Here is an 18,002-nt window from a genome sequence, read left to right as displayed (position 1 = left end):
CACCCCCACCCTTACCTCTGGCCGACTCAGAGGAGACTGAAGGACCTCAGGAGCACAGTCTCATACCCCATGAAGTGAACTCAGTCTGACTGACCTTCCAAGCAGAATTGAGGAATGTTCTAATATAGATGTCAGTCAGGACCATGAACACAGAGAAAGACAGACTTTTATAGTCCCCCTGTTCTTGATCCCTTCCTCTCAGAGCCTCTCCAGCCTTGACTCTACCCCCACCCTAACACCTATGGCTCTACTCCTCTTCCAGTGGAAGAGGGAGGGGAAAATCCAACAGCTTTATCAGATGCATGAGTGGGCCCAGCCCTCCACAGCCATGAAGGGGTTAAGAGGCTGGGCCAGCCACTTCAATCTGCCCCTCCCAGGGATTAAGAGTCCTCTATAAAGGGGACTGTCCACTCAGATCAGGCCAGGGGGGTATCAGGGACCCAGGCATTGTGCCCATCCCCCCTGCCATGTGGGAACTGCGGTCAGCCTCCTTCTGGAGGGCCATATTTGCTGAGTTCTTTGCCACCCTCTTCTATGTCTTTTTCGGACTAGGGGCTTCACTGCGTTGGGCCCCCGGTCCCCTGCATGTCCTGCAGGTGGCTCTGGCCTTTGGCCTGGCCCTGGCTACGCTGGTGCAGGCTGTGGGCCACATCAGTGGAGCCCATGTCAATCCTGCAGTCACTTTTGCCTTCCTTGTGGGTTCCCAGATGTCTCTGCTCCGTGCCTTCTGCTATATGGCAGCCCAACTCCTGGGAGCCGTGGCTGGGGCTGCCGTGCTGTATAGTGTTACCCCGCCTGCCGTCCGAGGAAACCTAGCACTTAATACGGTAATGGTCAGCTAAGTGGGGCTGGAGGAACCTGGTACCCTGATTCCCTGCCTGGTGGAGGCCCATCGGTTCCTCAGAGGGCTGGGACATTGTGTGTGTGTGTGTGTGTGTGTGTGTGTGTGTGTGTGTGTGTGTGTGTGTGTCTTTCTTTGGAGGAGTAAGGAAGGCAAAAAGCCCTGGACTGACTCAAGAAACCTGAGTTCTGGTCTCAGCTTTTCTTCCAACTCCTTGCAGGTTCTTGAGGAAACTTATTTTACTTATGGGGCCTCAGTTTCCTCATCTGCATAAATGGGTATAATTATGTCCACCATGAAGGAGTATTATTAGGATAAAATAAGAAACAAATACAATTACTATGAAGGGGGTTGTATTATCCTTCCTCGCCAGTCAACTGATGCCATAAGGGTGTTCCTGTCTGGGAAACCTTGAGGAAGTAACATTGCAGCAACCTTAATGAGCTGCCTCCTTTCTTCTTCCTTTGCCCAGTTGCACCCTGGGGTAAGTGTGGGCCAGGCCACCACGGTGGAGATCTTCCTGACACTCCAATTTGTGCTCTGCGTCTTTGCCACATACGACGAGAGGCGGAATGGCCGCCTGGGATCTGTGGCCCTGGCTGTTGGCTTCTCCCTCACCCTGGGGCACCTCTTTGGGGTAAGCAGGAGAGAGGATCAACTTCTTGTTGAAGGATTCCAGGGCCCCTAAACCTTTTCTAACTTTTAAATATTCTTTCTGCCCACCTCACTGTCAGACATGAACATAATCTACCTAATCAGTCAGCACAGAGAAATCAACCTTGTTCTATTCCTCTTTTGTAACCACTATAATCTGGTCATTCTTGACTCCAAAGTAGAAATGTATGCATCATGGGTAGATGTGAGTTTTGCCTATGGATCCACAGTCTGTCCCCCTATGAAGCATTAGTGCCTTCACTCCACTGTGGAACCCCCATGCGGCTAGTTCTTCCCTATTTGCTGCTGGCTGGAGGCAAGGTGCCAGCCCTCAGAGACATGTGGGTTGTGGGGAGAGAAGCTGGAGTGGAGTAGGGAAAAGTGTCTCAGTTATGACTGTGTCTTTTGCAGATGTATTATACTGGTGCAGGCATGAACCCTGCCCGCTCCTTTGCTCCTGCCATTCTCACCAGAAACTTCACCAACCACTGGGTAAGTGAGGGGAGAGGGGCAAGATCCTGAAGCCCTCATGGATGGGTGTGGGCTGCAGGTTCCATGTTTGGCTTCTACCTTTCATCTGGATGTGTTAACTGCTTCACCAGCACTCAACTAAAGGGGCTGTCACAGAATTTGGCATGCCTATGGGAACAGGATTCATTATTTTGCTAGAAAGAGAGGTTCTTGCTCATATTGTTCCTTCACTGGTTGGTCAAGGGATTTTTACTAAGTATCCACAGGATTCTAAAACTAGCACTGTGAGGATACACCACTGAACAGGAAGTCGAAAACTTCTACTCTCAGAGCTCAGGATATGTGTAAGTAGAGATGGGCCTGGGGCTCATTCCAGGTCTAGCACATTATTGACCTTGTGTGTGACCATGGCAAATGGCTGAGTCATTCTGTACCCCAGTTTCCTTAACATAAAATGAGGTGTTATGAAAAATAAGTATGAAAGTTATACATGTGAAACATTTAGCACAGAATCTGGCATAAAATAAGTCCTCAATAAAAATTGGTTATGTTTGTGTTCTTTGGCCATAGGCCAGCCAAACATACAGAAATTAAAAAAAAAAAAAATTAAAAGCTGTGTCCCTGTTTTCATGGCAGCATTATTCACAATAGCCAAAAAGTGGAAGCAACCCAGTGTCCCTCATAACTGTATGGATAAACAAAATGCAGTATGTACATATACTGGAATAATATACAGCCTCAAAAAAGGAGACTTACTGATGCTACAACATGGATAAACCTTGAGGACATTATGCTACATGAAATACACCAGTCACAAAATGACAGACTGTATAATCCCACTTATGTGAGGTATCTAGAGTAGTCAGATTCATTGAAACAAAGCAAAATGGTAGTTGACAGGGATTGGGAAGAGGGAGCAATGGGGAGCTATTATTTAATGTGGGTAAAGTTTCAGGTTTGCCAGATGAACAAGTCTGGAGATTTGTTGCACAACAATATGCATATACTTAACACTACTGAACTGTACACTTAGAAATGGTTAGGATGAGGGGCGCCTGGGTGGCTTAGTCGGTCAAGCATCCGACTTTCGCTTAGGTCATGATCTCGCGGTTCGTGGGTTTGAGCCCCGCGTCGGGCTCTGTGCTGACTGCCAGCTCAGAGCCTGGAGCCTGTTTCAGTCTGTGACTCCCTCTCTCTCTGACCCTCCCCTGCTCATGCTGTCTGTCTCTCGCTCTCTCTCCTAGAAATTAAAAAAAAATTTTTTTTTAAATTAAAAAAAAAAAAAAGAAATGGTTAAGATGAGGGGCACCTGGTTGACTCAGCCGGTTAGGCGTCTGACTCTTGGTTTCAGCTCAGATCAAGATCTCATGGTTCATGAGTTTGAGCCCTGCCATCGGGCTTTGTGCTTACAGTGTGGAGCCTGCTTGGGATTCTCTCTCCCTCTCTGCCCCTCATCCTGCTTGTGCTCTGTTGGTCTCTCTCTCTCTTTTAAAAATAAATAAGTAAACTTAAAAAAAAAAAAAGAAATGGTTAAGATGGTAAATTTTATGTGTTTTACCACAATTAAAATTTTTTTCAAAGTAATATATAAACTAGTGCAGACTGATAAAAAATAAGAATATACATGTGCTGAGAAGATGTGGGATAAACGAGTAATTTGGTGAGTCAGCAAAGAAATGGTAAGTTTTGAGGTATTGGCAGTGAAGCAGCTTAGAATTTAAAAACAAACAAACACTGATTTCTGCTTAAAGAGTGCCCAATTGTATGTGCCAAGTGCAGATGTCTGTTTTCCACCCATAGGGTTGGAAAAAGAATAGCCTTGCTTTTTTTTTAAAACATTTTTTAAAAACATTTTTAATGTTTATTTATTAAGTTTTTTAAAGATGTTTATTTGCTTTTGAGAGAGAGGACAAGCAGGGGAGGGACAGAGAGAGACACACACACACACAGAATTGGAAGCAGCCTATGGCTTTGAGCTGTCAGAACAGAGCCCAATGCGGGCCTTGAACCCACAAACCGCAAGATCATGACCTGAGCTGAAGTCAGATGCTTAACTGGCTGAGCCACCCAGGTCCCCCTATGTTTATTTTTGAGAGAGAGAGAGAGAAAGAGAGAGAGAGAGAGAGAGAGAGAGATGGACCGTGAGCAGGGGAGGGGCAGAGAGAGAGACACAGAATTGGAAGCAGGCTCCAGGCTCTGAGCTGTCAGCATAGAGCCTGATGTGGGACTCAAACTCACAAATCACAAGATCATGACCTGAGCCAAAGTCAGATGTTCAACTGACTCAACCACCCAAACAGCCCACTTGCTCTTGATTCCTTTCCCAAGTCTGATTATTCCTCTCCTTTTCCTACAGGTATACTGGGTGGGCCCAATCATTGGAGGAGGACTAGGCAGTCTCCTCTACGACTTTCTCCTCTTCCCCCGGCTCAAGAGTGTTTCAGAGAGACTGTCTATTCTCAAGGGTGCCAGGCCCAGTGACTCCAATGGACAACCAGAAGGCACAGGGGAACCTGTTGAACTGAAGACCCAGGCCCTGTGAAACCTCCAGTTGGCTAGAGGGAGTAGGAAGCTTCTGGGTTTATTCAGAGGGGCTGAGCCAGCCCCTGGATGAAGAAAGACTGGGGGAGGGACATGTATTTCTTTATTTTTTAATTTATGTGTGTTTTTTTTTTGTTTTTGCCTTTTGCTGTGTGAAATCTTTCAAGTTGCATTCATGAGCTGATTTGTGCAAACTTCCCTTCCTCCCCATCCCACCTCTCTTCGCCGCTGTGTGTGCATGATTGTGCGTATGAATGTGAGTGAACGTGGCTGTGTCTGAGTTTTGGGGCATAACAGGAGAGGTAGGGAAGGGAAAAAAGGTGTCATCCTATACCTTCCTCTCCCAATTCAGTGTGGTGAATATAGGGAACCAAGACCTTTAAGCTTCTGGCCTTCACCCTGCTGCCAAGTCAAGTTTATGGCCTGAGGTTTCTGCAGGAGCAGGGAAGCAGGGAGTACTCCTTACAGGAGGCAGATGGAGACAAGGCATTCCAAGGTTGGGAGGAAGAAGCTGGAGGCAGGGAGAGAGGAAATGGAGGTATTAGTCTCAGAACAGGTTGCAGTTGTACCAGAAAGTTTTGGGGAAGTTAATAGAAGAGTGCAGTCTACTTGTCTCAGGGATGCTTGCCCCAGGGACTTGGGTAGGGAAGTAGCTCTGAGAAAAGTGAACACTGGGTTTGAACTGTTCTGTAAAGCCACATAAACTTGTCTACATCCACCAGCTGGGTTTTGTGTTCATTCTGATACGATGGATCTCTTTGGAGGCCCTGGGCCAGTGAGCTGCCTTCCTAAACAAGGGGTAGGGTGAGCCTAGAATCTAGAAAAATTAAGTAGTTTAGCCCTTCTGCCAGAAATCCCCAGAGGGGCCTTCAGGCAGATGGTATGTAAGTCACAGAAGGGTTGCCTAAAGTCAAAACAGGAAATCTGATGCCTAGAGCAAATGCAGAGGTTGGGGGTGGGAGGGCAGTAGGAGAGGGAGTCTTTGACCCTCAGAGTTTTAATTTAGTTACAGCAGTTCAAAAACACCCTTCAAATGGTTTTTCCCCCCTAGTTTTATAGTCTTCTTTATTCTCCTTTTTTGTGTGCGTCTTTTCACTTTTCTCACATGTGTCCTTTCATCTTTCTTCTCTCTTCATAGCCCAGAAATCGTTTCCTTCTTTTCAAATGCTTAATAATTCAGGAGATAATTATTCGTTTGAGCCCTATCTTCTTTTGTCATGGGCAAAATACACCCATCTCAGCAGAGTCCAGAGGAGATCCTCAACTTAACCAGTGGATATTTATTGTTGTTCTCTTCCTTTTTGGCAAGCTTTGAGCCTATCTCCCTAGCGTGAAAGGCACCCCGCCGACAAAAGACCACTGTAGCCCTCAGGTCAAGTCTCCACTTCCTCCCAAATGGAGCCTAATTTTTCTAACTACCCTTTGAGACTTTGGAATAATCCACTTGACTAGGAGAAGGGGAAGAAGAATGTAAATTTAACTCTAATCAGATTTTGATTTCTATTATCTTAAGTCGGCAGAACATTCATAGCGCTATGATTCTTAGCTCAATATAGGGGATAGACTAAGATAAAACAATAGGTGTACTTGCTTCCCTTTTCCTTACTTCATCACCACCACCCCCTGCTCGCTTGGAGTCACATGGACCAGCCTGTTCGCCCCGCCCCGCTCCCACGCAGACGGGGATTGGTCTCACTCGGCCAGGTGGCGGGAAAGGCTACTGTCGGGGGCCTGCGGGCCGCTGGCTCCGCGGGGATCCTGAGGACCAGCGGGGAGCGGGTGAGTGTGTGGGAGGGAGGGCTCTAGCGGACGGCGTCCTTTCTGAGCCGCGGGGGCACTGTTGCAAAGTGCGGACTCCCCTTTCCCGCCGCCAGGTTTAAAGGCGGGGGGCGGGGCACGCGCTTTAGATGCGCACGCGCAATTCTGCCCCCAGTCCGAACTAGGTACCGCAGTGTTCCCGGTTCGCCTGAGACGCTGTTTGGTTCTTCCCACGCCCTTCAGTGCAGTTGGTCCTTGCGCAGAAGTGTGGCCGTGAGGGGAAGGGGCTTGGAACTTTTGAGGTAGATCCGAAAGGTGCAGGGCATTCTCACTTCGGAATGTCCCATCCAGTTCAGACCCAAAACAAGCGCAGCTTGGTGATCAGCAGGTCGCTTGACTTTAATCTTGAGTTTTTACAGCATGGATTTCTCATTCTCTTCCTTCCTTTCTCTCTGGTATAAGACTTAAGTAGGATACAGTTTTTCCTTGGGTTTGTTAGCTGGACTGTCAGCCACTGATCAAGCTCCTTGCCTTGAGTCTCAATTCTTTACCCAGCCTTTCGTGCTGCCGCTGGTTACTTTATTAAAAAATCTGTGTGGTCATTTCAGGTTATAATTAAAACTCCTCATTGGCCACCCACAGACAGGCTTAAATCCTTAGGTGGCATCCATGGTCCCTCACAGTCAGGTCCTCTCAGCCTCATTTTCTAAAGCTCCCTAACATTTTTTCTGTCTCATGCACTGGACTCCCAGCCACATGGAAAGGGTGTATGCACTGTGCTGTTCATGCCTTGGTACCTTTGCTCCTGCTGTTCCCTCTACTTGAAGTTCTGGCCACTTCTTTGCCAAATGAACTTCTCTTTCAGGACTGAGCTCTCTCATCTCTCTGAAAAACGTCTGTTTCCAGCCCCCCTACCCCACCCGAATCCTTGGCCAAAGTAGTCACTTCTTCCTTTGTGTTCTTGAAGTTTTGTACCTCCCTCTTGCATCAGTGTCACTGATACAGCTCAGCAAAAGGTTCCTGAGCTCCTAACAGGTACCGTGCACTGTGCTCTGTTGTGACAGGTGGACAGAGATGAATAGGACAAAGTTCCTGGCCTTAAGGTACTCAGCCTGGATGGAAAAACTTATGTAAATGAGTCCTCTGCAGTTACTGGGTGACAAAGATGTCTGCCCAGGCTTCCTTCCTACTCTCACTTTATACTCTCTTGAGCAAGCTTATTTACTGCCACAATTTCACACACCTTCTTGTATTCTGATGACTTCAAAACTCCAGCTCCAACTTTTTCTCCCTCTACTTCAGTTCCAGTTTAGAAACCATTTATTGATCATTTACATCATGCTGGTCACAATGATTCCTGATCTCAAGGAGTTTATAATTTAGTGCAGTTGTTAGCAGGAGGTTGAGTTAGAATCAGCAGATGAACATTTTCAAAACACTCTCATCCAAGCTCCACCCATTATAAATTTTGATTCGGTAACTAGACTGAAAATTTAAAGGTGAACAAGCAACACCTTATGCCCTCAGGGAATCTAAGGCCAAGGAGGAGATTTCAAACAACTTGTTTAAGTATTATGTACAACGTGGTCTGTAAATGCCATGATGGAAGTATATTTATGGCACAAAGTAGACACAAAGGAGAGCGAGGTCCCTGCGTGGCAAAGTCAGGAGGATGTACCATTTGGGCAGAACCTTAAAAGATAAAAGGGTAGACTTCAGGGCTTTCAGGAAGTGTCTTGAGAGAGCAGCTTAAAAAGTAATCAGCAGGGAGATTATGAAGGACTTTGTATCATAGGCATTTGCAACTGCTGAAACCTTAGTTTTGTATTACAGTAGTACATGCTGTGGTAAACAATTCCAATCATACTACAGTGAAAGATAAATATTTCTCTTATTGTAGCCCCCTGCCCCCAATTCTTCCCAGAGACAATCACTATGGAGTTTTCCTTGAAAGTTTTTTTTTTTTTTAACCTTGTTTATTTTGAGAGAGACAGAGTGTGAGGAGGAGAGGGGCAGGGAGAGAGGGAGTCTCTCAGGCAGGCTCCATAGGATCAGCTCAGAGCCCAACATGGGGCTTGAACTAAAAAAACTGGGAGATTATGACCTGAGCTGAAATCAGAAGTCAGCGCTTAACCAATTGAGCTACCCAGGTGCCCCATTCATTGAAGGGTTTTAAGCAGGGTGGTTATATGGCCAAATCTAGTAACCATTTTGTGAATAGATTTAAGAGAACAAAATGAGGCAGGAAAAGAAGTTAGGAAGTGGTTGAGTCATCTAAGCTAGAGATGCTCAGAGGCTGAACTAAGGCAGTAGCAGTGGGGACTTATGGGGGCTGGATAGGAGAGCTTAAGGAAGTAGAATTAGCCCGAGTTAATGACTTGAGGTATCTAGGATGATGCCTAGCTTTCCTATGTGAATGACTGAGTAGATAGTGTCAGTCCCTAAAGAGATCCAAACTAGAAGTAGAGACACATTTGGGAGGAAGGTATGCCATTTTGGACATGTTGAATGTGAGGTGTCTATGAAGCATAAAAATGGACAATGCTATTCATTAGTGAAACGTGAGATTGACACCATGAGAGCTCAATATGGCAAGAGTACAGGCTTGCTGGCTACTGACAGATGGTGGTTGAAGACATGGGAATGGAAGAATGTGCCCAAGGAGGCTGTGTAGTGTAAGACAGGAAGAGAACTGAAGACAAAGACCTATGAACATCTGTGCTTAAGGAGGAGAGAAGGAGAAGCCAATATGGTGTCAAGGAAAGGTATTGTTTTTTGTTGGGTTTTCTCCTCCCTGAGATGGAAAAGCTTTAAGCAACTTACATGGGGATGGGCCAATATGAAAAGATTGGAAACAGATGAGAAATGAGGAACAACCAGGGTGCCTGGCTGACTCAGTCAGTGGAGCATATTACTCTTGATCCTGGGGTTGTAAGTTTGAGTCCCATGTTGGGTCTAGAGATTATTTTTTAAAAATAAAATCTTAAAAAAAGAGGAGCACCCAATTAAGGGACAGGGAGTGATTGATTAATCACAAATGGAGGGCTTGAATTTAGAAGTGAAGTCTGGGTGGGCACTTGAAATATGTACATTTTTAGGGTTGGGTAGAGGAAGTTGAGAGAGTTCTTCCTTGTCTGATGACCTCAGTTGTTCTCTAGAGGAAATGGGCAGATTCACCAGCTGAGAGGTCCAGGAAGCAGTGGAGTCGAGGGGCTTGAGGATAACAGTGAAAGCTAATAACAGTTGTTCCTTGGGAACGAGAAGAGGAAATGAACTAGGAACACTAAAAAAGATTTCCTGGGCCAGGCTGAGGGTCCTGCTCAGGTTGGAGACTACACAGTGGTTGTGTACCATTCTGCAGGGTTGTTTAGTTTTCTTCGGCAAATCTGAGTCATGATTTAAGTTCAGGAGTCTAGAAAATAGATGGTTGGATTGATCTGAGGTTGGGATCTTTTGTAGGGTGAATGCAGTGAAAGGAAAAAGATTGACACACCTCACAGAGATAGGATAGTAGGTTACATGATACTACCCCAGTTTGATCATTTTGCTTTTCAGCTCAAAACTCTTCAATGACTGACTTCTGGCTTTTGTTCCAAATCCTTGAATTGGTAGACGAAGACAAGGTTGTCCCATAAAGCCAGTTCCAACCCCTCATTTCTACTGCTTTCCTGTTAGTTTCACCTGCCCAGAGTGGCTCCTGCTCTGTTTTTGCTCTAGCCCTTCTCTGCCTAAATGCCCCTCTGCCTCTTGGCTACCTGAATCCTGTGCAGCAAAGACCCAGGTGTAATCACACTTCCTCTGACAAAAACCTTCTTGACCACTTTAACCTGAAAAGAGGCCTAGTTTTTCAGAAATTTTTTTCAATATCACTTAATTAGAGCTTGTACTGACTTTTACGTTGTTTCTTCTATATCGGGTGGGTTTTATTTCTGTAACTAAATTTCTTAAATTGCTTTAGCACACACACAACATTTGTCTTTTCACCTTGTGATCTCTACATAAGCATTTAGGGATTGACTGTAGAGTCCAGTAGGTAGAGAGGAAATTAATATTTTGAGAGTCCTTACTTTGTGCTTCAGCATTCAGTAAACTGCTTGGTGTCAGTGTTTCTCAAACTCTCTTGGTAAAGGACGAGGTAGGGTTCTTCCCCCAAGCTGTTACACATCAGTAATTTTCTTTCTTTCTCCCCCCNATAAATGACATACAAATTACTTTTCTAAAAACACTTTTTTTTTTTTTTAAATTCTGGAACTGTTTGATTACTAATGATAAACAATTCAAGTAGTACTAAAGTGAAAGATACATGTTTCTCCTACCCAAGACTCCCCTCCTTCATTCTCCACAGTGACAATCACTATGAAGTTTTTTATATAGCCATTGAAGGGTTTAAGCAGGGTGGTTAGATTGGCAAATCTGGTAACCATATTATGGATAGACTTAAGAGAACAAGACAAGCAGGGAAAGAGGTTAGGAAACAGTTGAGTACTGAGGACCTGAACTAAATGGAATTACTAGAAAAATAACATGAAAAAAACGTACAGAATGTAGACTTCTAAAAATTATTAGATTCAACAAACAGTAACTCTCACCTGCTGTATGATGTTCTAAGTGTGGATGCTTTGTGTCTGTACTATGTGCAGACTGCTAACAGTGTGTGGACCAGCGGTGGTCTGCGTGCCATGCTTCGAGTAGCACTGCTTTCCATGCATGATCTCATTCAAACTTCCCCGTTTATTTTCTTCCTATACTGACAAGGAAACTGAGGTTTAGGTTAAGCCACATACCCAAGATTGCCAATTTAGTACTGGACAGAACTAGGATCCAAATGCCGAAAGTCATTCTGTTCATACTAGTGATTCTCAAAGCTGGTTCTTAGAGTTGGTTTGGGGCAGAATTTTTGTTTGGTTTTATTTTGTTTTCAAGAATGTGAGTTCATTTTCTAATTTCAATAGCAAGTGTATTTAATATTTTATCCTTTGTTTTATTTGGTTCTTGAATTTTGAGGCCTACAAGTATTAATTTCAGAGGAATATTGCTTCATGTGAACCACTTGGTACTTAGTTGAGTGGGGAAAGTAACTAACATCCCTATAAATGTCTAGGTCTGCTGGGTGTAAGATGTTTGACAAAGTTCCCGGCTGTCTGTGATGAAATGTGAAAGTAAAATAGAATGTTTTTTCATAAATTCAAGTTTATAAAATTTAATGGACTGTACTTTGTCCTGAGATTTTATTTGTAGTTTTTTTTGAAATGTTTTATTTTATTCATTTGAGAGAGACCGAGAGAGCGTGTGCATATGCACTCACACATTGGGGAGGGGCACAGAGAGAGAGAACCCAGAGCAGGCTCATGCTGTTGGCACAGAGGCCAACGTGGGACTTGATCATGACCTTGAGATCATGGCCTGAGCCAAAATCAAGAGTGGGACACTTAACCTACTGAGCCACCCAGGTGCCCCCTTAGTTTTTTTGTTTTTATTTTTGTTTTGTGTGTGTGTGTGTGTGTGTGTGTGTGTGTTCTGGTTTTGGGTTTTTTGGGGTTCTTTTTTTTTTGGTGTTTAAATAGTGAAAATAGAATATATAGTAATTGTGTGGGATTTTTTTTGTAAACAGCTTTATTAAGATATAATTTAAAAATTCACCCTTTTAAAGTGTATAGATCACAGAGCTGGACAACCATTACCACTATCTAACATTAGGATATTTTCATCACCACCGAAAGAAACTCTGTACGTACCTACTAGCAGTACTACACCTCTCCTTCCCCCATATCACTAATCTAGTTTGTGTCTGTATGGATTTGCCTATCCTGGACATTTCATATAAATGGAAACATACGGTATGTAACCTTTTGTGTTTGGCTTCTTTCACTGAAAATAATGTTTTCAAGTTTCATCCATATTGGAGCATATGTCAGGACTTCCTTCCTTTTTATTGTCAAATATTCCATTGTATAGATATGCCACTTTTTTATCTCTTCAACAGTTGATGGACATTTGTGTTTTTTCCCACATTGTGACTATTATAAATAATGCTGCTATGAACATTCATGTAGAAGTTTTCGTGAGGCCGTACTTTTTGTTTCTCTCAGATAAATATCTAAGAGTGGAATTGCTGGGTCTTATGATGACTCTGTGTTTAACATTTTGAGGAATTGCCTATTTTCCACAGCAGCTGACCCATTTATAATCAGCAATAGATGAGGTGGGGGGGGGGGTATGTTCATAAATATCCTTAAGTTACAAAATTTAAAGTTGACAACCTTATGTTAGTCTCCCTAAATTAAAATAAAAAAATAAAGATCTATCTATGAAATCCAGAAGTTTGGAGACCATTGCATTTCACAAAGCAAACCGAAACACTCCAGAAATCTATCCAGGAGTTTATTATTGAAAAAAAAAAGAGAGAATTTCCTTCTTTTCTATTGGTTCTTTAGCAAGCCAGAATGGTGCTGGCTTTCTGGTTTGTCTCTGTTGTGAGTGAAAGAGGCAGCATGGGGGAAGTTGTTTTCAAAGCAGAAAATTCAGGAAGTATAATAAAGTGCTCTGATTAGAACAGAAAAATTACAGGCTTGTGTTGTTTATTTCTTCTGTCCCATGCTTGGAAATCGTATGTGTGGCCTCTCCTTTTCCCTCTTTGCAGGAGGAATGGATATAGTGAAGGTTACTCTCGTGAAGCCCCACTCTCTTGTCTGTGCATCTGGATTAACCTTTCATGTTCACAGAAACACAAGAGTTTGGGCTGCTTCAAAACTCATTTACTGTGATAAACAAAACAAAACAAAACAAAATGCAAAGATGAAAGGCTGCAGAAAGAGGCCAGAGGAAACTTTGGGAGAAGACATCAGGTTCCTGCATCTCCGTGGGTGGAAACCTTGAATGGACAATAATTCTCAGTCAGCCAGCCCAGCTGCCCCCATTCCTTCTGAAGAACTGTTGGAAGGAGACCTTTGGGAGGAAAGAGAGATGGGAGGGAAAACCTGGAAGTACAGCATTAGCTACCTTTGCTGTTTTTATTGAAAAGTACCATTTTACCACAATTATTAAAAACAATGAATACCTTTATGTATTTTTTTCTTTTTAATTTTTTAAAAATTATTATTTTGGTGCAAAAAGGTGACTTTATTAAAGCACAGGGACAGGACCCATGGGCAGGAAGGCTGCCTACATTTTTAAAAATTTTATTAAAATTAAAATTTTTGAGAGAGAAAGAGTGCAAGAGCACGAGTGGGGTAGGGACAGAGAAAGAGGGGTACAGAGGATCCAAAATCGGCTCTGTGCTGATGGCAGAGAGCCTGATGTGGGGCTTGAACTCACAAACTGTGAGATCGTGACCTGAGCCAAAGTCAGATGCTTAACCGACTGAGCCACCCAGGTGCCCCAGAATACCTTTATTTATTTAGTTATTTTTAATTTCTTTATTTGAGAGAGTGCACATGCAAGTGGGGGAAGGGCAGAGAGAGAGGAGAGAATCTCAAGCAAGCTCTGCACGGTCTTCGCAGAGCTTGATGCAGGGCTCAGTCTCAGGAACCTCGAGATCATGACCTGAGCCAAAATCAGGAGTCCAGTGCTTAACTGATCAAGCCACTCAGGTGTCCCTGAATATCTTTATTTAATTTATTTTTTAATGTGTATTTTTGAGAGAGCAAGTAGGGGAAGGGCAGAGAGAGAGGGAAACACAGAATCTGAAGCAGGCTCCAGGCTCCGAGCTGTCAGCACAGAGCTCGATGTGGGGCTCGAACCCACGAACTGTGAGATCATGACCTGAACTGTAGCCAGATGCTTAACTGAGCCACCCAGGTGCCTCCAGATCATTCACATTTTTATGTGGTTGTTATTGTGAACATTCTACTTTATGTGCCTTTTTAAAAATAGAAGCCTTTGAATTTTATCTTTATTTATTTTAAACACCCATTTTTAAAATGTTCATTTTTTAATCCATTCTTTAAATGTTTATTCATTTTTGAGAGAGAGAGAGAGAGAGAGAGCGCATGCGCGTGTATGTGCGTGCCTGAATAGGGGAGGGACAGAGAGAGGGGGACAGAGGATCTTAAGCAAGCTGTGGGTTGACAGCAGAGAGCCAGATGTGGGGCTCAAATTCACAATCCAAAAGATCATGACCTGGGGCACCTATGTGGCACAGTCAGATGAGTGTCCAACTTTGGCTCAGGTCATGATCTCTCAGTTTGTGGGTTCAAGCCCTGCGTTGGGCTCTGTGCTGACAGCTCAGAGCCTGGAGCCTGCTTCAGATTCCGTGTTTGTCTCTTTCTACCCTTTCCCTGATTGCACTTGGTCTCTCGCTTTCTCAAAAGTAAATAAACATTAAAAAAATTTTTTAGGGGCACTTGGGTGGCTCAGTCGGTTAAGCGTCCGACTTCGGCTCAGGGCACGATCTCACGGTTCGTGGGTTTGAGCCCCGCGTTGGGCTCTGTTCTGACAGCCAGCTGAGAGCCTGGAGCCTGTTTCACATTCTGTATCCCCCTCTCTCTCTGAGCCTCCCCTGCTCATGCTGTCTCTCTCTCTCTCTCAGAAATAAATAAAACATTAAAAATTTAAAAAAAATTTTTTTTAATTAAAAAAGAAAGATCATGACCTGAGCTGAAATTGGAAGCTTAAATGATTGAGCCATCCAGGTGCCCCTAAGCTTTTGAATTTTAGTGCACAGTTGTTGTTGTTTTTTTAACATATGTATCCATTTTGAGAGAGAGAGAGCAGGGAAGAGGCAGAGTGAGGGGGAGAGAGAGAGAATCCCAAGCAGGGCCCAAACCCACGAACTGCAATACCATGACTTGAGCCAAAACTAAGAGCCAGATATGCTCAACCAACTAAGACACCCAGGTGCCCTGCAGTTAGTTTTTATATGATATATTGTTTATTAACATTCGAAAGTTTTCCTAGCTGTTCCCAGACTTGGGATATCTGGCTTGTCTCCAAGACTTTGCCGTTTAAGATAACTCATAAACATCTTACTGAAGTATATATTCTCTGAGACTCTGTTTCTTTATCTATAAAATAGAAAATAATTGTACTTATCACTTAGGACTATTGTGAGGGTCAGGGCGCCTGGGTGGCTCAGTCGGTTAAGTGTCCGACTTCGGCTCAGGTCATGATCTCACGGTTCTTGGGTTTGAGCCCCACGTTGGGCTCTGTGCTGACAGCTAGCTCAGAGCCTGGAGCCTTTTTCAGATTCTGTGTCTCCTTCTCTCTCTGACCCTCCCCTGCTCATGCTCTCTCTCTCTCTCTCAGAAATAAATAAAACATTTTAAAAAAATAAAAAAAGGGACTGTTGTGAGGGTCAAAGTGAAATTAAAGCTATAAAAGCATTATATTAACTAGAATGTACTAGGAAGAGGTTTTGTTTTTATATCAATGATTACTTATCTTTTTTCAATTGTTGGGTTATAATCTCCAAAATGAGCTCATTGGTTCAAAGGTTATAACCCATGATAATCTGTTAATTCAAAATTAATTTATTCAGAGGCATCTGGATGGCTCAGTTGGTAGAGCATGTGACTTTTGATAAGGACTTGTTTTTGTATTTTAAGAGATAGGACATAGCTGAGTTACTACTTTTTGTATATGTGTGTTAAGCTTTTTCTTTTATGAAACATTGGTGTTAATAGACGTTAGTGGGATTTTTTAAAAGTGTGTTTTTATTTTTAATGTTGCTATTTTTAATATCCTTACCAGTCATGATGGCTTCTCCAGTTTGAGAGGATATATAGTGGTACATGAAATCACAAAGCATGAAAACTGCTGATTTTTATTTTAACTTTGTATTATCCATCGGAGTTTACAACGTGCTGTGATGTAACTTAACTGGATTTTCACAATACAGTAACTAGATAATGGAAGTGGGGTAGGTATCTGTCAGTTCAGGACCTCTGGGGAGCAGACACTGAGATGGAATTAGGAGTGTCTGTGCTAGATCAAGTGGGGAGCAAAGTTGGGGGCAGCGAGAGTCTCAGCTGAGCGAGTGAGAAACTCAGAAGCAAAGATTGCTTAATAGAGGAGTCCTTGTTGGACGGAAATGGCTGGGACCCAGGACCCCTGTGCTTATCATTAGCTGGGGGACTGCCTGGGAACGATAGGACTGAGGTGGATCCTGGAGGAGCTGTCAGCCAGCTCCATTCTTTTCAGCTGAATGACAAGCTTTTCCCTTCCCTCCCCTCCCCTCCCCGGAGCCCCAACAGAGCCTGAGCCAAAATCAAGAGTTGGATGCTTAACCAGCTGAGCCACCCAGGCACCCTCATGAGCTCTCCCTTGAAGAAAAATCTCTGAAAAGACCTCTCCATGGCTGCCACAGCATCCTTTCTGTGACTGACCGATTTGGTGAAGAATGGAGAGGGAGGCAATGAAGCTAGGACTCTGATCCCTCCTTCTGACCCTTGTACTCTTCTTTGTGTTCAGTAGAAATGAACTCTATGAAAGAAATTGAGTGCATTCAGAAATGCATAGGACAACGTTTAGTAGAGGAGAGTAAGACAATTGTAAGTAGTCTGGGAGGGGAAGATGAGACCGGACTGAGTGAGTAGCTTCTAGTTAAATGAATGAAAACTGTAAGTTTTCTGTTCCTGGCTAATTTTTTAACTGTGTTCCACAGCTGAAACACCTGTGAGAGCTTTTATTCCAGTTCTAGTGAATAGGCCCAAGATTGCCAGCTTGCCTGGTGACCTGAAAGCTTTATAATAGGTCAACCTGACCCATTTCTTCCTCTGCTTTGCCTGTGTCTTTCTGGTTTTGTCAAAACTGCGGGGGATTAGAATCTGAAGTCCTGGGTCTCTTACATAAGGTCTTCCTTGTCACCTCTGCAAGGACTGCTCCTTTCCTGTGTCCTTTCCCCTCCCCCATCTTAGTTTGGTTGCCAGCTAACAGATAGTCAGGTAACAGGTAGCTGTTACCACCTCTGCTAATTTTGCTTGTCAGGTAAAGTGATGTGTTGAAAGCAGATGTTTGAATACTCTGCTGGGCCAATTTTACAAATAATGAATCTTTACATAGAATTGGTCTACAATGGAGGAGGCAAGATATAGGGGAAGGGGAGCTGGGACTGTATGAGGTTATCTTTCTTAGAGCCTCGCAGACGTGGCTTTGTCTCTTCTGTTAGAAGACTTTATCATTTCACACTTTTTAGTGCCAGAGTGTGATGCTGTGCCCTATTTTGAAGAGTATATGCCAGTTTATCATCTTTATAGACTGTTCTATTGTCAGCTTCCTAAGCTGCCACTTGGAGAGAGCAGATGGGGAAGCCCTTCAGTCTGGGTGTGTGTGCGTGTGTTGCTCATTGGTAAGCACACCAGTGATCTGTCTGAAAAAGCTGGATAGGGTGCCTGGGTGGCTCAGTCATTTAAGCGTCCAACTCTTTTATTTATTTTTTTTTTCATAAAAAAAATTTTATGATTTATTTATTTTTGAGACAGAGAGAGACAGAGCATGAGTGGGGGAGGGGCAGAGAGAGAGAGAGAGGGAGACACAGAATCTGAAACAGGCTCCAGGCTCTTAGCTGTCCCCACAGAACCTGATGCAGGGCTTGAACCCACAAACTGCGAGATCATGACCTGAGCTGAAGTTGGACATTTAACTGACTGAGCCACCCAGGCGCCCTAAGCATCCGACTCTTGATCTCAGCTCAGGTCTGGGTCTAAGAGTTGTGAGTTAGAGCCCCACATTGGGCTCCACGTGGAGCCTACTTTAAAAAAAAAAAAAAAAAAGCTGGCTGTATCTAAGGAGAGAATCAGAG

At 43.8% G+C, this 18,002-nt stretch overlaps 2 protein-coding genes across 2 annotated transcripts in view; both read left to right on the top strand.

Annotated features, from left to right (window-relative positions):
* The first annotated feature begins 467 nt into the window (after nucleotides 1-467).
* Nucleotides 468-5,228, top strand: MIP (major intrinsic protein of lens fiber). Its single transcript, XM_077757512.1, has 4 exons — nucleotides 468-827; nucleotides 1,314-1,478; nucleotides 1,907-1,987; nucleotides 4,323-5,228. The coding sequence occupies exons 1-4, from the start codon at nucleotides 468-470 to the stop codon at nucleotides 4,506-4,508; spliced, it is 792 nt and encodes a 263-aa protein (XP_077613638.1). The 3' UTR covers nucleotides 4,509-5,228.
* Nucleotides 5,229-6,197: 969 nt separating this feature from the next.
* The window catches only part of TIMELESS (timeless circadian regulator), a 28,709-nt gene continuing 16,904 nt past the window's right edge, over nucleotides 6,198-18,002 (top strand). Inside the window, exon 1 of the mRNA XM_077757508.1 lies at nucleotides 6,198-6,286. The gene's annotated coding sequence lies outside the window, so the exon portion shown is untranslated. The remainder of the gene's footprint in view (nucleotides 6,287-18,002) is intronic.

Source organism: Crocuta crocuta, unplaced genomic scaffold (genome assembly GCF_008692635.1).
Source record: "Crocuta crocuta isolate KB4526 unplaced genomic scaffold, BGI_CrCroc_1.0 scaffold549, whole genome shotgun sequence".
Classification (NCBI taxonomy): domain Eukaryota; kingdom Metazoa; phylum Chordata; class Mammalia; order Carnivora; family Hyaenidae; genus Crocuta; species Crocuta crocuta.
This window is presented reverse-complemented; position numbering and strand designations above follow the sequence as displayed.

Coding starts and splice junctions, on each gene's coding strand:
- MIP (XM_077757512.1), top strand. CDS start 468: ATGTGGGAACTGCGGTCAGCCTCCTTCTGGAGGGCCATATTTGCTGAG. Junction 1,479..1,906: donor CCCTGGGGCACCTCTTTGGG/GTAAGCAGGAGA, acceptor TGTCTTTTGCAG/ATGTATTATACTGGTGCAGG. Junction 1,988..4,322: donor GAAACTTCACCAACCACTGG/GTAAGTGAGGGG, acceptor CTTTTCCTACAG/GTATACTGGGTGGGCCCAAT.